Here is a 22,922-nt window from a genome sequence, read left to right as displayed (position 1 = left end):
ACTGATAAAGTCCAGTCCAAACTGTGACTTGGACTGACAGGACCAGAAATAAGCACGTTTTTATTCATCTTTTTTGAAACCTGCAGTAATATTAAAATATTCTATTTTTCAAAGGAGGAGTGTGAGACTGTGCGTGATACAGGAGCGTCCAAAATAACTTGTCCTATTTTTAGCACCGGGTCAAGCATCCATGTATAAATAACCATATGCTTGTGAGAACATAGCAGAAGGTGCATGATACTGCATCTCGAGGGGGCACTCGAGTTCATATGATGAGATGATGCAGTGCTGCATAAAATCCACCCGGGTCAGTCACTCTTATGATTTCTTCATGGGCATCAGTGATGTCTGAAGGGTGGCTGTCATTGCTGTATCTCAGGATGTGTTGTGTCAGAATTATGAAACACTGGAAGATATTTGAGGATATACGTTGTACTGAACCAGCCCTTTTGTGCAAACTCAGTTGTAATTCATCTGGTTATCCGTTTCCTTCAGGGGCTCACAGGGCCGCTGGGGATCAGAGTGTCTCCACGCAGACAATTTCACTGGGGAAAAGAGAGGAAAAGTCATGGGTTGGTTCATCACATCTGTCTGATATCTGTGCCAAATTGGACACTGTCCTCTTGACTTGCAAGTTGTTGAACTCTTAGCAGAAAATAGAGCAAAGGGCAGACAAAGTACAAAAGTGACCATGAGACAGAACACCCCAGATGGCACTGCTTGAAGACAAACATAAAATCATAAATATTGACTAATGATTACAAGCTTCCAGTCTGGGGTAGACATGGAGAATAATCACTTTGTTCAATAGACTTAGATTCTGTTTTGAGACCAACATATTTTAGGTTGATAGCCTTGTTTCTGGAGTTTGAATTTACGTCACCCCCCCCTCCATTTATATTTGTTCTTTATTGGAACATCAGAGTGACAGAAAGTCTGTAGCTTTTCAATAGAAGTTCAAGGCCTTCCAAGAATCAGTCTGTTTGACTGAACTGGTGTCAGACCTTGGATGTTATATTTAATTCAAAGTAAAAGTATCTTCTGATGCAGGAGAACTGTTATTCTTTCCATCCACAATCCACAGCCAGCAGCCCAGTCTCAGTGCCTGTTTGATTCTGCACTGTGCTGACCTGGTCTGTACTAAAACAATCAAGTTGACCTACGCAGGCTGCTCTGTGGGCACAGCAGAAAGAGCATAATTTAAACATCTTTATCCAGTGTAACCTTGTTCTGACTCATTCTTGCAGTTACTGTCAGAAACTTCAGGTACTGACTGATATTCGGGTATTTTTGTCTTATACAGCCTGTCTTATGCTAATTAAATTTATCTTATTTCAGTTAATACTGCTTTCAAATCAGTCCTCCTGTGTTATGCTGACAGGTGTTCCTATTACTTTGGGATAACTAGGCTAAACAGCAGACACACCTCTTTGTATAATACAATGCAGTTCAACAGCACCACAAACTGCAGCCTCCAAAATGATCACACAGCTGAATCAACACATCTTTAACACAGTTTCAACAAAAACTGAATATTATGACCTTCACATAGGAAAGGCAGGACTGCAGGATTGTTGTGTTACACTACATTATTTTCAGCTAAGTGTACCTAAAAAAAAACCTGACAACTAAGTGTGTATTTGCAGTGATGGAGCCCCACCAGGCGACAGGGGCACACACACAGGAAGAGATAGTCTGTTAACAAATATGGGGAAGGTGTTACTCATCCACCCACCAGCCGAGGCACCCTCAAACCAAAAATGGGACAGCAGCGCCACCGTGTGGACAAGGGAGCAGCGCATCGGACAGTGACACAGCAGGAGGCGGAGGGGGGGCAGTGAGCCAGACCGGATCCTTCATGAGGGAAGAGGCCAGGGACAGCCAGCCAGCCCCGGCTTCTCTTCTCTTCACAAATATTATTCTGTATTGCAAGCCCCGGAGCCCGAGCAGGGGGCTGCGTCAGTGTTCGTAGGATGTCCCGTCATGAAGGTAAGAATACACCTGAACACGGAGGTGTGAGCAAGCAAGGATTTGTGATTAAAAAACGTTGACAGAGCATCGCCAGCTAACGTTAGCTAGCCGAGAATTTCTTGTTTTGCAGCTCATCCTAGCTAACGCTGACTGGGGTTAGCAGCAAAGATTGCAGTGTAAGTTAATTTCGTGGGGACGCATTACGGTGCCCACAAATTGTGTGTCGGATCAAACGGGCCTTGCAGTTGACATGTAAGTCTCCGAAAACGTACAATAGTCAGCGGTAGTTGTCCAAAACATAGGTGACATAGGAGCGGAAGAAGCCAGTTAACGTTAGCTAACTGTGCTAGCCAGCCTGCAAGCTAACTGGTGATAGGTTATGTAGGTTAACGGTAAGGAGCTGTGGAGCAAGGGGGAGTGCCGAGAATAGGAAACATAAGGGAGCAGCGGATCCCAGATGGCCCAGCTTGTCATATGGTCAATGTTAACATTAGCTAGTTTTAGCTTCTTTCCTGGTAAAAGTTGGCCCGTGGACCCCAGTTTCGCAAGCTAACAATTAGCAAACCAACATTCACCTCGTCCTTGTGGCCAACCTTGTTGGACTTGAAGTTCGCTGTTAGTGTCAAGTAGACACCACTTAACATTGGTAGTAGATGTTTCAGCTCATCAGCCGGTAAAAAGTTGAGTTAGGACAGGTCTACCACAGCTGACTAGCTTGTCAGCTAACACTTAAGCTAACGGTAGATGGTTTATTTGTTAAATGGCTGGCCAACAGCGAAGGTTAGTAAGGCCTGAGCGGCCTTTATTTTCCATGCCTGTGTTGTTGTCAACTTTACTGTCAGCAGTGATCAAGTTATTCCTCTCCGAGATGTAACACGAAGAGGTTAGCGTTGTTACTGTCGTTTACGTTTCCGTTACAGCAAGTCGTCAGCCGCTGCACAGCAGGATCCGGTTTGCAGTGAGCTTTCAATGCTTGCTAGCTATGAATGGAAATATGAGGGAGTTTCGGCAGCCTGGTGTCATACAATACACCGAGGCTGCACGACTGTCCTAGTCAATCAAGAGATGCCTGGACAGAAGGTCCCGTTTGTCCCATGTGACACATGAAGTAAAACCTTTTCTACATAGTGTTGGAAAGAATTTAGTGATAGACATGCCTTTATGAATGAACTGGGTGTTGTGAGTGTAGTTTTATTAAAAGGTGAATGAAGCAGGCACTGGTCTATAAGTCTATTGGGAGTTAGAGGTTTACCACAGGTGGTGGACACAGTAACATGCTTGTAATATATGATGAGTACAATATCTCTGTATAATAAATACACATCAGAGTCACACTTAAGCTTGCTGATTGTGAAGGCATTTCATCTGAAAGCATTTTTGAACACAGACTTCCTTTTTTTTTATCAATCAATCTGTAAACGTGAGACAACACAGACAGCCAATCCACATCACACGTCCTAACAATTTAAAAACAAAATGCAGCTAAGGCAATAAAATAGAAAAAGTACAGCAAAATGAAACACTTCATTGAAACACAATCCAGTACACAACCACAGAACCAGAAAAACGCCACAGCACAAAAAGTATGGGTTAAGTATCTGATTAAATTGCATTATATTTTGCAGGTGGTTGTGTTGTTATGTGAACCACGTGCGTATCATACCTTTGAGGAACTTTCATCCAGTTGTGATCTGGAATGTTCTAACACAAAACTGTGGAGCAGTCAGCTCAAAATAGAAAAATGCGAGGCATTTGCATCATTCGTTTGGCCTTTAGCTGGAAATCCAACCAGACTCCATGTTACGATGTTGTTACGATCATTTATCTTTTTGATATCTCTGTATTTACAATCATGTAGTTACTGTTCCTGCTAAATATGCTGTGTTGAGCAATCCAAATTAAGTTGACATTAATATTCAACAACTAACGTTTCTTTTCTCCTTTCTCTTGTCATGCCTTCTCTTTCTTCCCTCAGGTGTGAGCTGTGATGCATGTTTAAAAGGCAACTTTAGAGGTCGACGATACAAATGTTTAATTTGCTACGACTACGATCTGTGCGCATCGTGCTATGAGAGCGGTGCAACTACTACCAGACACACCACAGAGCATCCCATGCAGTGTATATTAACCCGAGTCGACTTTGGTAAGTACAGCTGATATTCACATCGGGCTAATTATAAGCAGAATGTGCTTACTCAGGTTGAGAAAATATGGAAAGTGTGAATTTGAGCCATATGTGCTGTTTGTCATTCAGTATCACAGTATTTGTTGTTGTGATTAATAATGTTTAGTCACACTTTATCTGGATTGGCAGATGCTGATAACCAACTGACAACCTTGCTAGAAAATACAGATGTTGACCACAAGGAAGGAACATTTGCTGCACCTTTACAGTTCAGTTCTGCAATTAACCACAAACCAAACTCACAGTATGTCGAAGCTGGTTCTCCACTGCAGTCCACTTGCAGTCGGTGCAGTGGGCAATAGGACCAGTCGCAGGACTAGAATGACATGAACAAAGAGAGTGAATGTCTTCATAAAAACACAGTCTGGAATTTTTAAACATGGTCGTTAAATTTGGTACAATGATTGTGCACTGCGCACGTTTATGTCATGGTTATATTATAATTAGGATGAGCCCCTAATACGTGCGGTCTTTGGAAACTTCCCTTCTGTGGCTTTAATGAGCGTACACAAGTAAAACTGTTACAGATTCGTTTATCTTCTGCTGGCACTGGCTTTTGCTTTCTGACATGAAGGCTGCTCCCAACTGGCTTAGCAGGGATTGATTTGACCCAGACTGCCTGAGGAGTTTCTAAGAGTGTGTTATTGGGGTTCTCAGCTTGTTTTATCTCCACATATATAGAACTTTTACAATTTTGTAGAAGCAATGATGTCGATTAAAAGAATACAATCCTAGTTATACCATTATTATTCTAAATTCAGTTACTATTAATATAGAATCAGCTTGGCAGTAGGTGTGGTGTTACCTCAGATGTAGAACAATAGGAAGGTTATTAATTTGATTGATGGACCGATTTCTTGCTTTTGGCTGCTCACTTCAAGTATTTATTTTTTTTATGCATTGGCACTGTGAAATATGTTGGTGTTCAACCTTTCACAAACTGGAGATGCTGTTTTACAGTTTGCTGGAAAATAAATACAAACTGTTGCCGAAAACACAGCAGAAGGTGCTAACTCACAAATATGTGCTCATTTTTGTGGTTGTGGTTTTGTGTATTTTCAGTTAGCTTGTTCCACCAACTGAACCAACTGTTTTTATGGTGTATCCCAGTATTTACACACCCCTTAGTTGGTAGAATGGTAGAAATTAAAATATGCTGCACCTTTTTAAAAATAAACTGTGTAATAACAGCTGCAGACAAGCTCTTGCTGTAGACAGGCTTCTTATAGTTGGTTTTGTGTTTTAGCTCACTGTTTCAGTTTCACGGCCTGCAAGTGGTGCACTTTTGTTTGTCTCACCTCTGTCCCACAGACCAAAACAGAGCTAGTAAGAAAGTGAAAATTGGAGCTCATCAGGTGGACACAAACATCACTCTGATGAATGCCAATGATGCTCTGTGTCTGCTGGATGTATAAATAGGCAACTGTTTACGAACACATTAATCATAATAACTTTTTATAAGGTGATAATATGTTAGTGTTGTGTGAACAGCTTGTTTCAACTGCCCACATTTGGTAAAAAAAAAAAATCACTTAATGCACATTTAAGCAAAGCTGTCATGAGAGCTAAACGCTACGCTGACATTAATGGACTGCTGTAATGTCAGCTCTGGCTTTAGACAACCTACTTACAGGTGGATTTATGTGAGTTGAGTTTATGTTGTATTGTGAGCCCATAATGTGGCAAAGCTAGAAAATGCTCTGGTTAACTAGGAGGTATCTCTTATCAGCTAAACCTGTCTGAAGTGAACCAGCTTAAGGGTTATTTTAGTCCAAATGGGCTTTAACATGACTTTATACACTATGACATCCTGGTAAAATATGCCATTTAAAGCTTTAACTTTCTGTTTTTATTGCCAAGCTCCCTCCACCAGCATCCATGGCTCCTGACTTTTTTCCCTGAGTTTTTATGATATATGATTCTGTGGCAGCTTTGATAAAACTTTGGTCCTGTGTATGAGAAACACTTCATCCAGCAGCTTAAATTAACTCCCAGATAAAGCATGGCAATATACTCAGACTGAATGCCTCTCGGTTCTCCTCTAGACCTGTACTACGGTGGAGAAGCGTTCTCGGTGGAGCAGCCCCAGGCCTTCACATGTCCCTACTGTGGCAGGATGGGCTACACAGAGATCTCGCTGCAGGAGCACGTGGCTGCAGAGCACACAGAGACCTCCACAGAAGTGGTAAGTTGATGCTGGAGCCTCGCACACAGCCATCTATGAAACCTAGACTAGGTGTTTGCACAAATCTTAACACCTGGAAAGATTTACATTTGTGCTGACGTTCCTTGCATGCCTCCGAATTTTTTCTCAAGTGAGAAAATTGTTTTCAGTGTTTTAGAATATTCTTCACATCAGAGGAGACTGTAGGTTTTAAAAGTATGCTGTTGTATGTTATATCTTGCTTCACAATGTCACAGTCAAAGCCCAGTTCTGAAGTCAGCGTCTGGCTCTACAAGAAAAACTGAACTGCAAGTGATGTCAGGTAGACTGTGCAGCTCTATTTATAGATAATCGCTGTTTTTCTTCTGCCAGCAAGAAAACACTGGTTTGAACTGCTGAGAAATACTTTAAAGAAGCTTAGCTCATGTCTGGAACACTTTACATGACAGCTGACCTTTTTCCAATGTATGACATTTGTTTTATTTTTATTTTTTGATGCGATTCTCTTTCCTTCCAGGCGACGTCTGATTTCCATTCATTTCAGAACCATACATTGATAACTTGCAGTTTCTTCAAACTTACTTGAGAGAGGTTCAAGTCATTAAAATGATGTATGTTAGAGTGGCACGTTTGAGTGCTGTTAAACAGATTGGAATAATGACATCCATATTCTGAAATTGGTGTTCATTTTGAAATTATTTTTGGTTAGTCAAGGCTTATTAATTTCCCACAGTGTGACTAATACTTTTAATAAATCCTTAGTTATTTAATTGGCTTAGTTAAGTGATTTCAGGAGCTCAAAAGAATAAGGTGTTGATCTTCAAACACACTGCATCTGTGACTGTGAGTCATCATCAGTCTTAACTCACATTAGCTGATCTGAAGCTGACTATTCATGAGTAAATGCCTGTCAGGGTATCCAATTAATATTCAAGAGTGAATAACTTCATTAAGAACTTGTCTCCGATGTATATATATTCTTTTGCTTTGTTACATTATGTTAGTCTTTAGGGTATAATTTAAAAAAAAGGGACGTTTGGCAAATACTTCACTACCTGTTTTGACTAAATCAACTGGAGAGTAACTTGGCCAATTTTGACTTTCAGCCTTTTAAATACAAGAACTGAACACAGTCACATGATGTTTTTCCACAGTGTCCATGCTACAACAGTACAGCTCAACTGTTACTGGCAGCGGACTATCAACTTTTTGCGGATGGCACTTCCACCAGCCAATCAACTTCCCAAACTGTCAAACATTTAAAATAAATCTGTGCCGTTAATGCAGCTTAGTATCATTTGGAGTTTTGACACACTCATCCCAGAGCTGGGACTTTCCGGAGACTGCACCCCTATGTGTTTAAACACAGCATTTGCGTGGTAGATACTTACCAAACTCAGGGTTTGTTCAAGAGGACTCGGTGCCAGCTGGCAAATGTTGATTGTGCTGTGAAGTGTGTTGATAATTACATGTATGCTCTCTCTCCCTGTCCTCCAGATCTGCCCCATATGTGCAGCGCTGCCAGGTGGCGACCCAAATCATGTGACAGATGACTTTGCTGCTCATCTCACACTTGAACACAGAGCACCCAGAGACTTAATATCCTTTTTAAGTAGTAGTCCCACCTCCACAGAAATGACCGTAACCTGGATGGGGAAAAAAAAAAAAAATCAAAATATGTGCAGTAACAAATTCATGGCTGTTCTGCTGTTGTAAACTAAATTATGTGTCTCACGTCATTGTGACATAATCAATTAAGGAGGCTTCAGATTGATCAGTTGGTTACACACTGTTTGCCGCTGGTTTGGTGTATTAGGAGGAAGTGTAGTCCAAGCCACTCATCCGCGTGTTTTCCTTCAGACTTGCTTAAGTGGCCTTGTCCTTATTCTCCTCCTTTGAGAGTGGCTCCCTAAAAGAGAAAGCCATGAGAGGTAGTGGTAAATTAAGAGTAATATGAAATGGGATGTTGAGTGTTTCTAAACAGCAGATCAAATGCAGTTCAATGCTGCTTTTCATATTTTGGGGCTACTCCCAAGGTGATAAAGGCCCCTACGGGATGTTTTGACCCCAAATAGCTTTGTAGTTTATGGACGTACCAGTCCAGTCTGGATTGATACTGACGTTGATATTAGCTGGTAAAGTGAACCAGGCATCATCTGATGATCTGAGGATTACAAACGTCATACACTGTCTTTGTCTTAAATAAATAATAGACGTACTGGGCCACCAACTAACCAAGTCTGTAGAGCCACAACAATCCCCGGCCTCATGTTACTTTACATTAAATTGTTTCCAGCGAGTTTTACCTTGTGATGAATATGGATTTTAGATTAAGGGAAAAGAGAGTACTGGTATTGGAATGGTACTTGGTATTGACAGATGCTCTGAGTCGTTATCGTTATCATTATCTGCGGAGAAAAAGCTGAATTGCTGCATCCCTGATGGTTTGCATTGTTTTTATCACCTGCCAGCTGGCATGCGCCAAACACTGCAGTGAGGTGACGCACATTTCTCTCAAATGCAGAAGGCAGTAAAGGTGGGGGGGGCAAAAAAGTAGTAATGTGCCAACAAAAGTAAAGACGACAAACAATGTCAACAATGCAGCAAAAAACAAGATGGGGTGTTTTAAAGCGATCACACATTCACACGGGATTCAGCTGGAATCAACACTTTTTTCTCTGGAGAGCCAGAGAAAGGATCACTTTTCAAGAAGTTGTGAGACAGTGAGCATTACATTCTTTTTTCAATATCAGACTGTGTGAAGGGTTGAAATGGCATTAGCTGCTTTTGCCTGTCAGGAACCAGCAGAAATACTCTGTGTGAGTTGCACTCTGACAGACTCAAGAGGACTGATGACAGCCGTCTATTTATAGAGTATTTGAATATGTGCTGTGGAGAAGACAAAAGATGCAAAAATGTAGTTAAATGAAACACAGACAGAATGGGTGCATCTTAAATTCGGCAAAATAGAGCCGCAGCGTTTGTGTGTGGGTGCACCCAGTGCGGTGCCTTGTGTATGGGTTCATAATGAGCATCATGCAAATGTGTTAGCAACTGGTTCAGGAGGTCTCAGCAAAGCGAGTATTTAGCAGAGTGTTACATACACATCTTTTGGACTATTGGTCGTACAAAACAAGCAAGATTGGGGGGCTAACAGTGGGACGAAGAAGATGTCAGTTATTAAAATTGCAAAGAGTTATAGCACTATTATGCACTCGATATGTTCCTTAACGGCGAGTTTCACGATGAGTCCAGTGGGGTGCGGCATGTGAGGAGGATGTTTCACCCAGGGCGCGGGCTGGGAGGTCCGCGAGCCCGCAGGTCTAACATGCACTTCACCAGCAGCACCACAGGGGGGCTCTCCACCAGTCAGAGCTCCTCACAGAGCTCCAATTACAGCAGAGAGGCCATGGACCCCATAGCAGGTTAGTCACACAAGGTGTACACGCACACACTCACACACACACGGAAAAGTCATGCTTACATGGTGAACTCATGCTGACATGTATGGCAGATGGTATACTCTCCCTCTGAGGCACGTAGTTGCAGAACAAGAAACTGTGTAGCCTGATGGAGGACAGACAAAAAAAAATCTTATTAGCACAGCCAGGCAGAAAACAATTATTAGTTATTGTTAAATTTGTTGTCACCCAGCTGCAGCTGCAGGAGGCCTGACACACAAAATACTCATGTCCAGTAATAATAATGAATCAGGTGTATGGCCCTCATTTAATAAAATTTCTTACTATAAATTGTTTCTCACACATACACATAAATGATCTGCAGCAGCGTGGATATTATACATGCCTACTCTGTGTTTCAGTGTCCACTTAAAGGTAGTCTGGGTAATACTGCAAATGTGTGGGCAGAGTTGTAGCTGTGGCAAATTCTTGTTTATCCTGTTCCCAATTTTAATGCGGTTCAGCGCTTGGCATTCGCCATGTCAGCTCCAGCTGTGCCATAATGAGGGCTCCTGCTCAGTCTGCATCACAAACAGGGCACTAGCCTTCTTTTGAATGACCTGCGATACCCGCTGGGGCCGTTGCTCTGACTGAACCTCACTGCTGAGGGTTTTATCATACTGTGCTTGTGTGTCTTGTACTTCTGTTCGTGGATCAGAGGCTGTACAGTGGTCTTATTAGACTATTTTCTGGGTTTTAGCTCTGTGACAGTATCGCGCATAAATCCCAGTGTACAGGGAAAACAATGTGGGCAATCTTACATATTTACATAATGGTTGCATTATTTGAACTATCATCAGTATGCATCATAACCTGTCGTCTGGTAAACTGTTGTACTGACTTTCTGATCATTACTGACATTACGCCTGTCTCTTCTCCATCCTGTTCCTCCAGAGCTTCTGTCCCAGTTGTCGGGGGTGCGGCGTTCGGCGGGCGGCCAGCTCAGCTCGGGCCCCTCGGCCTCTCAGCTACAACAGCTTCAGATGCAACTCCAGTTGGAGCGCCAGCAGGCCCAGGCGGCGCGTCAGCAGCTGGAGACGGCCCGAAACGCCACCCGGGGTGGAGGCCGAGCCAATGCAATCCTGAATACAAATTCAGCAGCCGCAAACCCCAACCCCAGCGCCAACCACAATACCAATCCCAGTCCCAACCCGGGCCCACCTGAGTCTAACACACAGCATACTGCACATAGCTCCCAGTTTCTACTCAGCAGGTGGGGCTGTCACTTTTATTTTTTGCATTTACTTTAACGGCCTTATGTTTTTCAATAAAGTAGGAGACATCTTGTGTCTAGCAGTTAAACTAATTAAATGAACAATATTCAGAGACAATGATTTTTTCATTTATTGAGGAATGTTAGATGTAATTAAAAGAATATTTTTATGTCTTAAAACATAAGGGATAGTGTATGCTGTTCTTTATTTTGAAATTCTCTTCTGTCACCTGATTTGTCATCAACCTGTCTGTTTTAACATGCTCCACTAACCTTTGCCTCATTACTGTTCAATCTCTTGGCCACAGGCTGAGCGAACCGCGGCTGTCTGAGGCCGAGCGGCAGGCGTGCGAGGCCCAGTGGGCCGACAGGAGCCTGTTCGTGACGGAGCTGCTGCTGTCCACACTGCTGCCCGACGAGGACGCCTCGGCCTCCTCCTCCGAGGACGAGGACGACTGTCACGGCTCGTTGCGGAATTTCGCTGACTTCGAGGCCATGGGCTGTGTTGAGGTCATGACCTTGGACGTGGCACTGGAGAACCTCAACCTCAAGGAGACGACCCCGGCTACCAAGACGACGAAAACGACGCCTAAAACAGCACCAACGAAGAAAGAGCCTCCTGCGCCGCCCCTTTGATGACATGGCCACTCCCTCCCCTCAAACCACCATTGTAACTGGCTGACTGCTGAGTCAGTCCAACTGCCAATGGATGACAAAAAAAGACTGCAGTTCTTTTTGGCTTTGTTTTAATTTTTTTTTTTTCTCAGTGATTGTCATTTCAGCTCTGTCGCTCCCCACTCAACCCCGTGTTTATTAAGTTGTGTACATTGAATAAAAGTAGTGAGACGAGAGAATGTGAAAGCAAGCAAGCGTGGTGGGTGCGTGAGAGAAAGAAAAATAACTATATAAATATATTATAGAAAAAAATCTATATGAAAGTTGATAATCAATTCCACATAACCCGTGTCTCCTCTAGCAGATGAGCAAAGCGTAGTTAGCCGTTTAAGAGACAAACTCGTCACACACTCACCCAAGGGAGAGGAGGCCGACAGAAACCTCTCCAGTAAAAACGCTGCTGTGTATTTATAGTTATTAATTAAAGAAGTGCTTGGATGGTTTACCACAACTTAAGCATGAGCTTAAATCACCATGTGCCCATTTTTAACTGCACAGTCACCAGACGGAGAGGTCGTTCTCTTTTGTTCAGACACCTGAGTAACTGTAAATTAACGGTGCTGAGTGCCACATCACTGGCGTTTTTCTGCACCACACACACACACATTCACACACATACACAACAGACTGAGGACTGCGTTACAGGTTACATTCATGTCCAGTCTCGACCCCTCCCTCTTATGTGACATCACCTGTTTTGGGTCATGTGACCTTGCTTTATATCGACTGTGGGCACTTTGGTTTTGAATTGCATATCCAGTGTCCATTCGTGTACACTACAGTTGCTCTACATAAAGGCGATACACAACTCGGAGGCAAACAGAGATGAGACAGTCTCTTCAGTGTGACCATTTTCGGGCCTTTTCTAACATGGAAGAAACACAACAACCCTGGTCTTCATATGGTTGTTTCTTGTTTTGTTTTTTCCCCCTCTCTTTCTCCCTCTCTTTTACGGAAGACCAGATGCTACTTTTTCAAGCTTCCCATGATCTGAAATTAATCTTCTCTCCATTACTCATGAATGCAAAGATTACTCATCATGTGACTTGAAGGAGAGAATCCTGTATTGCTCTTTCCATTAATTTCTCTCAGTCAACAAGATCTTTGTATGCCTCCACTGCTACCTGAAGAAATGCAATGTATGTTTTTGGCTCAGCGAACAAGCCAAATCACAGGGTAAACCTTTCAGTTTGGAGGACAATAAAAATGTTTTGGATGGAAATGAACTAACCCAATCCTGCTCTCTGGTTTGTGTTTTTACTTTATTTCTTTTTTTTTTTTTTTGCTAACTTCCTGGTGAGCATGTACAGCATATGGTAAAAATAAACACCTATCTTACAGGTCACGTTCAATCTCAGTTAGTCTTGTCATCTCCTAATGCATGTCCACATTCAAAGCAGCAGTGCAAGGAGAGATTAACACGCTGGACTAAAGTAAGTAGATGACAGCTCGTAAGACATGAACCCAGCTGTGGACATATAGTCATTAATGCAAATCTGATCAGTCACATACACTATATAAAATGTCTAAAGGGTACAAAAATATCCATCTTTTCCATTCAAACAGTGAATTCAGTCTGCCTTAGCTGGGTCGTGGAAACAGACAGGGCCACTGAGTCTAAGACATTAGAAGAACAAGTCCACAATATGACTGGAGTAACAACACATGCTGTCCCCACCACCAGGAACAGTGTGTAACACAGTAATTGAGGAAAAATGATCCACTTACTTGGTTTTTGAAGCCTAAAACCCCAGAGTCGACTTCATCCGAAAGGCGTTTTTCCCTTGTCTCTGGCACAAATCCTCTGTGAGATGGCTCATGGGACATTTGAAGTGTCTCTCAACATCACACACTCACTGACACAGGTGACCCTATGTGGGAAGTAAAGTTTTTAAGAAGCATTTAGCCCACATAAAACAACATTAAGCCAGGATTTTGCACAACATTAAGCTGATTTTTCGTAGCATGTCAAGAAAACAGTGGCATGAACTATTACATTTATTAAAACATGAGGAAAAAAGTATCTAAAAATAGTTGTCGATGGGTAATACAGATTATAAAGACACTGGACTTCTCATGTAAATGGACTTGAAGGAGAAGCCACAGTCAAAAATATTCAGCATCCACCTAAAAAAACCAAAAAGTTGCTGAAGGCAAGAGAGGAGGATTAATGAATGAAATGAATGAAAAAAGAAGCTTCTCCCTATTTAAGATTTTTGATAATTTACATCTTAAAGTTTTTTTAAAAATCACTCCAGACCTCGAGCTGATGTTAAGTGGACATCCAGCCTAATCCCTCATGAGACTTTTGATAGTGTTCAAGAGCTGCACTTTATCACAGGCGAAGGACTTTCTGTTGTCAATTAAGATGAACAAAAGAGCCACAAATAAAGAAATCAAGATGAACAGATGCCTTCCTCAAAGCCCTGACAGCAGGGAGCTAATGGTTTCCATTTCTTACTAGTTACTGATTTAACCATCACGAAATAGAAACCATTTATCCTGTTGAATCTGAATGGTGTCACTCGCTGTGTGCCAGCATCAAACCAACATTTTTCAGCGTTACTGTAGAGACTTCTTAAATTAAACCCAGCACAGAGAGCCACAGTGCTGGGAACTTAAAGTGCAATCTGTGCCAAGTCACTGAATTATTATCTGAGCTCAAAACCCTAAATAACAGCAGCCTGAAAAGATCTGGCAGATTCTTTCAGTCTTTAAAGAGGTCGGTTGCCGTAGGAAACCAAATGCATGCAAAGTGGGAGGAAATGAGCAAAGACACAACCACAATGTTAAATGTTTTAGGGCACAATATATTGCAGATACACAATTAGAAAACCAAAAATAAAGTCGCTATGTCTCAGATATCTGAAAAGACTACCAAGCATTATTAAACAAAATCATTTCAGTAGTAAGGACGGTAATAAAAACATGTTATTATATCTTGTCCTCAACTCATACACATCTTTCCAAAAACAAGACACAACTCAGTTGAATTTAGGTATTCTTTGTAATTTTAATTCCCATAATTTAGTTTAAATGCAGACATTTTTTCACTAAAATCTTAAATAAAACATTACAGTACGATATATGCAAATCAGAAGAGCTTTAAGATTTTGTAGAAGCAGGCTACAGTTTCTTTTGATTTTTTTTTTTATTCGTTTATTATTATTTCTTCTTTTACTTTTGAAGGACCGGACAGTTAAATAGCAGTAAACAGTAAAAAGACAACACAGAGCTGTAAAGCCTGCAGGCCAGCCAAGGAGCACATTCTATTACAAAACAGACCAGAAAACTAGAGACAGCACACCACATCCAGATGAAGGTCTGAACTGATGCCCCTCCACCTCTGCGAGGTGGTGCTAGTTCCAAACAAACAGGAGAGGGCGCTATTACACCAGGGCAGGTGGAGCTACACGACCACAGAGTGACAGCAATGTAGTTGCACCTTCACAAGAAACAGCTTGTATTGCACATTCAGGGAGAAAGAAATGGCACATTCTGTTTCTCTAGTTTTTCTCTACGAAAGAAAGGTTACAAAACAGTCACAATGCAGAAGAAGCACAGGAACTCCCTCAATGGCAATCACACCACTCAGTGATTTATACTGATCAGTTGAAACAGACTGGTCTAAAATGCTGTCCCTCTCTACGGGGAGGGAAAGTGTCAGACTACGCCACCTAGTGGCTGCGTTCATACCTAGTCAATTTTTTAAATTAATTTATTTTAAAAACGATCATAGCAAATTCAGACCTGCAGAGTTACAATAACTGTTGGCTTCTGGGGATACAATATGGACCACAAATGTATCAAGAGAAATTTTAGTTAAGTCTATAATTGATAAGATACTTGGACTCGGTAAAGTCTGACTCATTTAAAGGCCCTGAAATCAGTGTCCATCAGCACACATTTTTTTTGCTAACATTAAAACACTTCAGGTTATTTTACAATAATTTCCGTATCTGTGTTTTTGTCTGTGCTCTTCTCACTGCTTTGAAGTCAATGCCACTAACAATAACAGATGCTGAGTATTTTTTGTGCACCAATCAGAATCTGGAAACGTTTGAATCAACATCTGATGATGGTTGCAGGGTTATTTTCCTACGTATGATTAAACAACACCCACACAGTTCTGATAAAGCAGCTCAGTGTTAAACTCGGTTTTCTTTCTTTCACTGTATCTCCCCTGTAGCTCGGGTTGTTTTGCATAAAATTTTGAGCCAAATTTTGAGTTTGTGAGATTTTTCTTAAAAACACTCAACACTGCCACCAGAGGGCGATTTTCAGTTTCCCTCCCCATCTTGAGCAGTGCATCCCTTTTGGCCTATCAGGACTGAGAATGCATGGGAAAAAAAAAAACAAGGAAATGTAAGTGTGAGTTACAAAGGGGGCCCGCAGAGCATGGTGGTGATGCATAAACCAGATATCTGGAGTTGGCTGACCTCAGACCATTTACAAATAAACCTCATAATGGATTCAGTCATTCATTTCCCTGTTTACTTAAACTCACACAAGAGCAACAAACTTCCACGGCCTCGGTCAGACAGTGAATTTGGGCATAGAAAGTTTTTTTTCATCAGTTTTCTAAAAAATTGCTCTTAATTGCGGCCATGTCTGGATGACTCTGTCCAAATCAAAGGACATGGACTGGGCTTAGCCTTGAAGCGCAAATAATTTGCCAAGTGAAGCAGGACTACGTAACATCGAGATCTTGAGCCATAAAACACACAGGATTTTACTGTGCAACTGACAGTACTTAGCAACTCTTTTCTTCTTGTGCTTCTGTTACAGTATGCCTTAGCACATTTATTATTATCTCATAGCTGTCACTTGTGGCCACAGTGGCTGTTGTTCAGTATAAGAAGTTAGCAGTTGGCTCGCTTTACAGACAGTGGGGAAAAAAAACTGATCTTCTACAAGCTGTAGATCTTTGATGTTTTGGGAAACAAGGCCAGACCTCTTGTGCATCATGATTTTTTTTTTCCTTTTTTTAAACTTCCTCCAGGCACCCTTACAAGAGTACAAAGAGAATTTGAACACACCTGCTCTGTGCAGCCCCCCGTGTTAACACACAGCCTGGAAGAGTAAAAGGGTGTGAGCTTCAAGAGTGGTAACCTGCCAAAACAAGGAAACAAATGTCCTCACAGTCCAGTTTTCCGTTACCAAGTTTAATATTTACGTTTCTCAACTGCACAAATTTTGCTTCTAGATTTTCGCATTCAGTGAGCAGATGTCCTGGTTTTAGCAAGATGCTGTCCTGCTCTCACAGCTCATGATCGAAGCAGTAGGGAAACAAAATTACAAAGTGTTTTCATCTAAAATTCAAAAATAAAAATGGTAATTTAAAAATCTGATCTACTGGCAACCGACACATCAATCTACATGTTAGGAGAACACACCGGGCTTAGAGGGAGCGCGGCACATGGACACCGGCAAGGTGTGACACCCAGTAATAAGACCATCACTGTGAACCAGCCCCCGTTTACCAATTTCCCATCAAAACCACAGTGTGTCCCCCAAAGTGTCTGGAAGCTCACCCAGGTTAAAACTCAGATATGGTAGAAAAATATATAGTCTTGATGAAATTTCTCTAGTTATTCTCTTCATTACTGAATTGCACCCATACATGTAGTGTTAACGCATTGTAGTAGCAGTGTAAAGTGACAGGGATCATGATTAGCACTACTACTACAACAAAAAACAAAACAAAAAAACAGGTCACCACGTGCACACTTGCTCTCTTTCTCTCTAGACACTTCTGGTTATTATTATTATTATTTTTTTTTTTACTTGCACTTATAAATTCATGGTTAATAGTTTGTCTTTCATTGGCATCATTAGGCAACAGTTTTTTTTTTTCAGATACTCTACAATATGGTTACGATGTAAACACCACAGTACTTAATTATTTTACTGTATCTGCACAAAATAAAACACAATGTTACAAGGCAAGTGGCTACTTAAGCATAGATTTGTTCATGAGAAAAAAAAATGAAATTAGGAAACACACCACAAGAACAAAAAGAAGCAACACCTGGCATCGAGTTTGTTCAAATAAAAAAAGCTTTAGACTTTGTTCATCTACAGGTCAGGTGACCCTGTTAAAAAGCTGGTGATGATCAGTACTATCCCCCCTGATACCATCTCATTCAACCATAATGATCCTAAGACAAAAGTCTTGTGATATTTTCGTGAAATGAGCGGCCTTAAAACCCAGGCCGGGCTTCGATTCAGCCCTCAACTTGACACTATGATGTTTAACTAACCTTTAGCACTTAGATTGAAACACAGGTGATCAATAGACTAAATGCGTCTACACTTCAAACACCACCAGCTAATTTTGAGGAGCTACAAGTGTGGCTGGGGTTGAATCCCCCTTTCCTTCCACCACTGTATAACTGGCTGAGTTATAATACAACAGTTTGACTTTTTAGTGTTTGATATGACACGTAATCGTCGTCTGACACGACAAGGCTTTAACTTTTGGAGGCATCTTGAGAGACATACCTCAGATTTGTCACATGAAGGGTATGAGACTGAGGTTCAGGGCTACTGGAACAGATAACACATGTAATCTGACTGGCAAACAGGGCGGGAGATCCGAAATGACCCGAGCATGGACAGTGTAGAGGTCCATCATTGGCAGGGAGCCTTCAATATGAGGAAATAGCTCCTGTAGCTTTATGTATGAAAATAAAGGCATACAGATGAAGATATGTGAACATTTTATGGGACCTTCTCAGTGTGTTTTCATTTTTAGTTTTTTTTGGCTTCTGCTGCACCTAAACCTCATTATTCTACTTTAAATTGGCATGCTGACAACACAGCTTGCTTTGGCATGGTGCTGCTCTCAAAAGAGCGACCTCCCTTGAATATCGCCATCAGAACATTTCCTCAAGGAGGAAATGTTTAACTAAAGAACACTCTGTCAATACTGTTGAATTTACTGATGTGATATAAAACAAAAGGAATGGAATATCTCCAATTTCCTCAATTGACAAATGGTTCGAATCATTGCTTTGATTTTAAATACTGTTTTCCAATCAATATACATCCGCCAACCGCCAAAAAACAGCAGCCTGTTTTCTGTACACACACACACAGTGTGTGTGTGTGTGTACTCTAGTGTTAGCCTCCGGGATGAAACACACTGTATGATATGACATCATGAAGAGGTGAAGAGGACCCCCTTCGACATTAAATACAAACCATGATCCCCCCATCCCGCCCCCAAACTCTTTAAGGACAGTATTTACAGTACAAATTACAGTATAATACATCATTAAAAAATATGAGATCCATCTCTAAAAACATACAGGAGCTTTTGACAAAAATCAACTCTTTAGCAAATCAGGTTTCTATGGTATCGTGGAAAATAAAAAAAAGAAGAGTGACAGTCCCACCACCCCTCTCTGAGGCATCCTTTCCATTTGGCCCCAGTTGTACCTGGCTAGCATGTTCAAAGTGAGATGACGGATGGGTTGGTTGACCACACGCATGTCTTTTTTTCTTTTTTTTTTGTTTTTTGTTTTAACTTTAAAGCAAGCTGCAATACAACAAATCACACTCAATCCAATACAACAATATGTACAGTTTTTTTCCTGGCATTTTGGAACAATAATAATATTAATAATAATAATAATAATAATAAGCACTTGACCAACTATGCTACCTGGTGTTGCAGGCAGAAAGATATAGTTTTACTGCAGGCATGTTTTGTTAGTTTAGATGTGCAGACTTAACTGTCTTTTTTAATCATTTTTAGTCATGTGCAGTCTATATTTTTTTAACGTCATGATTTTTTTGATGAAGAGACAGATAATGACTGCCGCTGTTTCCTCAACAACCATAATTCTTGTTAAAAGTTACTGGAAGTCTCACTACTATTGTCATATGTACAGCAGATTGAATGGTACGGTGAACACGTTGGTTACACACTTTTTTTTTATGCACCCAAAAAGAGAATAAATAAAAACCGATCAGAAACTCAAATGAGTCAAAAAGATCTCTGGACTATGGAGCCAGGCAGCATGTGAACCAACCCTCCTCACATCCACAGTACAACCAAGTCCATCTGTAAAACCTCTGCAGCTCCCTCCCCCTCTTCTCCGTAACCATTGCCCTCTTCCTCTCTTCATTTCCTTCTCCTTTATCTGCACCCCTGATGCTCGAGCTATGATTTTTACCCAAGTTTCCCTCTCTCTCTCTTTCTCTGACTCTTTCTTTCCTCCTCTGTTCTCCCTCCCAGCTGTGTGCCCTCAGACGAAGGGCAGGATGCCATAGACAAACAGGGCCATGATGGCAGCGCTGAACAGGCCGGCCACGGGCACCGTGACGAACCACGCCAGGAAGATGTTCCTGAAGAGGCGCCAGTCCACCGCTTTCTGGGAGCGGATCCAACCCACGGCCACGACTGAGCCCACCTGGAGGCCACAGCCAGATGAGAAGAAAACAAAACAATCAGCGGCAGAAATGTTGTTAAAGTGGTAAAGTCAAAGACACTGAAGAGCTGCAGGTTGTCCAGGCTTTCCTTGTGATGGACGGTTTTCAAGAGCAACTGATCGTTTTGTGTTCAGATAATGCCTGCTTCTTTTATCAGGCATCTGTTTCCCTGCCCAGTTTGGATATTACGCCATGTTGAGCCATTATTTGTCTGTCTAGCTCTAATGGACCTAAACAACAGCAGCTGATGAATAAACTGCCAGTGGCGACTGGTGGAAATGATACGGTATGTTTGGGCTCAGGCATATCTGCAAACCAACTAAGTAAATTAAAGGACTAAAAAATACATTACTTCACTTGAATGAATAAATAAAGTAGAAGAAAAGTGAAATATCCAAGTACCTTGAAATTGTTCTTATGTACAGCACTTGACTACAAGTGTTAACAGTCGAGCTGACCCAAAACACACACACACACACACACACACACACACAAAAGGTGGCAACACACAATACTAGCATCTGAACAGAAAAGCCTGTACACAGCCTTCAGCTCTTCAAGACCAGCTCGGTCCAAAATGTCTGTGTTAGTTTGAGCAAGCCAATTATAATAGTTATGACTACCTAAATTCAATTTGTGGGTGTGGAAGTCTGAAACTAGCAGGTCTAGTCTATCATATATCAAATATTATCCTCTTCATTAGGCTGTAAGTCTCAAAGAAAAAATAATGCAAATCTATCTGCAAATGTCAGACTTCCACTGATGCTTTCTTCACTCACCTTTATGAAAGAAATCAAATCAGAATACCACTGAATGTGAATTAATTTTGGAGAAGACACACAAACACATTTCAGACACTTCAGTGTGCTGGAGCAGCATGTGCAGTGACTGGTTTCAGCTCTGTTCACACCGCAGTTGGGCGGGAATTAAACTGTGTTTGCCTGCTCTTATACGGCCAGAGAAACATGATACATGCTCTGTCACACTCACAACTAAATGTGGAAGGTCAGCGGAGACCAGTCATGTTTGTAGTCCACAGGTCAGTCCTACCAAAGGTTACACTAGTGCTAGACAACATAAAAAAACTCATTTTGGATAATTAGCGTTATTCTACAGGCAGCCTTTGAGAAGCAGAGAGCCTGTGCGGAAGAATATGTACATTTGCAATATGTAGTATTTCAGGCATGCAGCTACAAAGCCTGAACTCAGTGTGACCTCAGTGTTTATGCTGCCGACTGCCTGCAGAGCTTTTGAAACAACGAGTCACTGTACATAATCGCACAATACTGCCCCACACATCAGGGCTGGGCATCAATTCAGTTTAACCTCCACAGAAATGAAAAAAAAAACTATAAAATGCGTAAAGATAAGGGTCAAGCCGCACTGACTGATCAGAGACCAAACTAAATGGATGCCCACTGAGTCTCATTCACACACGCATACACACTTCCTCACAGCCGTCTGGGAGATGTTGACAGATGTTGTGGGCTATTTTCTGAAAATTTTAATTTTAAAAATCTTTAAATCAAGAAAAAAGCTTTAAAATGAAAAGCTGTATTGAAATTTGATTTATATCTTTAAAATGATGATTTTGTCCAACAACATCTGTGGACCCCCTCAGACACAGTCACTAAATCAATCAAATCACCACCATGATTGACTCTAACCATCAGTAGATTTAGCATTTTTGCATAGCAGTGGATTATCCATGGTTTAAAGAAGAGACAAAGGTGTTTGGAGGTGAGAAATAAAATAAGGTATGGATGGCGATGTTGATGTTTAGACAAATTGATCATCAGTAATTAAATACCAGTTTTGAGTCTTGTGCAGTTTCCCATAAGCAGACTTGACATTTTTTAAAAAGTGTTTATCTAAATAAAAAATACATATGTTATATGATATGTTACTTTTATGTTTTCAGTAGTGCAGCAGTTATCCACTAAAATACTATCCCATGTTTAGGCTTAACGTGTTCCCCCATCAAATTGGAGGCTGCACAATTAAAGGCTATTGCTCAATATTTTCCCAAACTGTCGACCTATTCCTTTAAATATCTTTGCTTATGTTACAGGAACACAAACTCAGGTTTGACATCTCCATGATCAAACTTCTGTTCAATTGAAAATAAATAAATAAAAGACTAACAGCAGAAAAATGTGATACTTTAAAGAACAAAAGAAAATGTGAAGTCGATCAAAATAAAAAAAGAAAAAATGGAAATAAAAACTAAAATGGAAATAAACAATATCAGATAAAACATCTCAGGATGATAAACGCTCATGAGTCTCTCTACCTTTTCTCTGCTGTCTCAGCTCTATTTCTAATAAACTTGCATCGAATTTCCTCAAGCTTTTCCTTAATGTTACAAAGCTCCCTTTATGGGCAAACTTGAGAGATTTTGCTGCCAGAGGAAAACTGCACGAGAGGTCAAAACTTCAACTGCGGGAGTTGTGATTGGCTTTGGCGATTGACAGCTACAGGTGAAGCGATGAAGTGGAGCTCTGGTTCGGGCTCTCTAACACAGCTTCACTACCAATGACTCCAATACCTTGCAGTGGGTGGAGCTTATTGGGATGCCCACATTTGATGCAACAAGCACTGTTAGCGCACTCATTACTTCAATGCAAAATCCGCTGTGAAGACAGATGAGTGGAGAGACACAGAGAAAGATGGAGAGGGAGAGGTAAAAAAGTGGAAAACAAGTGTAACAGGTGGGGCTGGGGGAGGAGGCTGGTGGGTGGAGGGGACAGTCTGCTTGCAGCCAAGCACAGGGGGGTGGAGGACCCACATACCAAACCATGCCAGTGCTGAGAG

The 22,922-nt window shown here is 41.4% G+C and overlaps 2 protein-coding genes across 5 annotated transcripts in view; one reads left to right on the top strand and one right to left on the bottom strand.

Moving 5' to 3' along the window:
* The first annotated feature begins 1,854 nt into the window (after positions 1–1,854).
* On the top strand, positions 1,855–12,892 carry LOC121185028 (E3 ubiquitin-protein ligase KCMF1-like). The gene is made up of 7 exons (XM_041042982.1): positions 1,855–1,989; positions 3,947–4,114; positions 6,202–6,341; positions 7,818–7,919; positions 9,565–9,745; positions 10,676–10,994; positions 11,303–12,892. Exons 1-7 carry the CDS (start codon positions 1,974–1,976, stop codon positions 11,628–11,630), a joined length of 1,254 nt encoding a protein of 417 aa, XP_040898916.1. The 5' UTR covers positions 1,855–1,973; the 3' UTR covers positions 11,631–12,892.
* A 6,868-nt stretch (positions 12,893–19,760) lies between these two features.
* slc20a2 (solute carrier family 20 member 2) overlaps positions 19,761–22,922 on the bottom strand; it is a 40,781-nt gene continuing 37,619 nt past the window's right edge. Inside the window, exons 10-11 of one of the 4 annotated variants that reach the window (XM_041043037.1) lie at positions 22,657–22,741; positions 19,761–20,089 (exon numbers count right to left, since the gene is read on the bottom strand). In XM_041043037.1, the coding sequence (XP_040898971.1) occupies positions 19,925–20,089; positions 22,657–22,741 (250 nt within the window). In that variant the 3' untranslated portion in view covers positions 19,761–19,924. Of the gene's footprint in view, positions 20,523–20,575; positions 22,742–22,922 lie in introns of all 4 variants that reach the window. The other 3 variants (XR_005894331.1, XR_005894332.1, XM_041043036.1) reach the window with 3 other exon arrangements.

Source organism: Toxotes jaculatrix, chromosome 7 (assembly GCF_017976425.1).
Source record: "Toxotes jaculatrix isolate fToxJac2 chromosome 7, fToxJac2.pri, whole genome shotgun sequence".
In the NCBI taxonomy this organism is placed as follows: domain Eukaryota; kingdom Metazoa; phylum Chordata; class Actinopteri; family Toxotidae; genus Toxotes; species Toxotes jaculatrix.
This window is presented reverse-complemented; position numbering and strand designations above follow the sequence as displayed.

What these genes read in the sequence shown, in the direction of transcription:
- LOC121185028 (XM_041042982.1), top strand. An exon ending in CAGAGACCTCCACAGAAGTG is followed by an intron (nt 6,342 to 7,817) that starts GTAAGTTGATGC and finishes CCTGTCCTCCAG; the next exon opens with ATCTGCCCCATATGTGCAGC. An exon ending in GGCCATGGACCCCATAGCAG is followed by an intron (nt 9,746 to 10,675) that starts GTTAGTCACACA and finishes CTGTTCCTCCAG; the next exon opens with AGCTTCTGTCCCAGTTGTCG.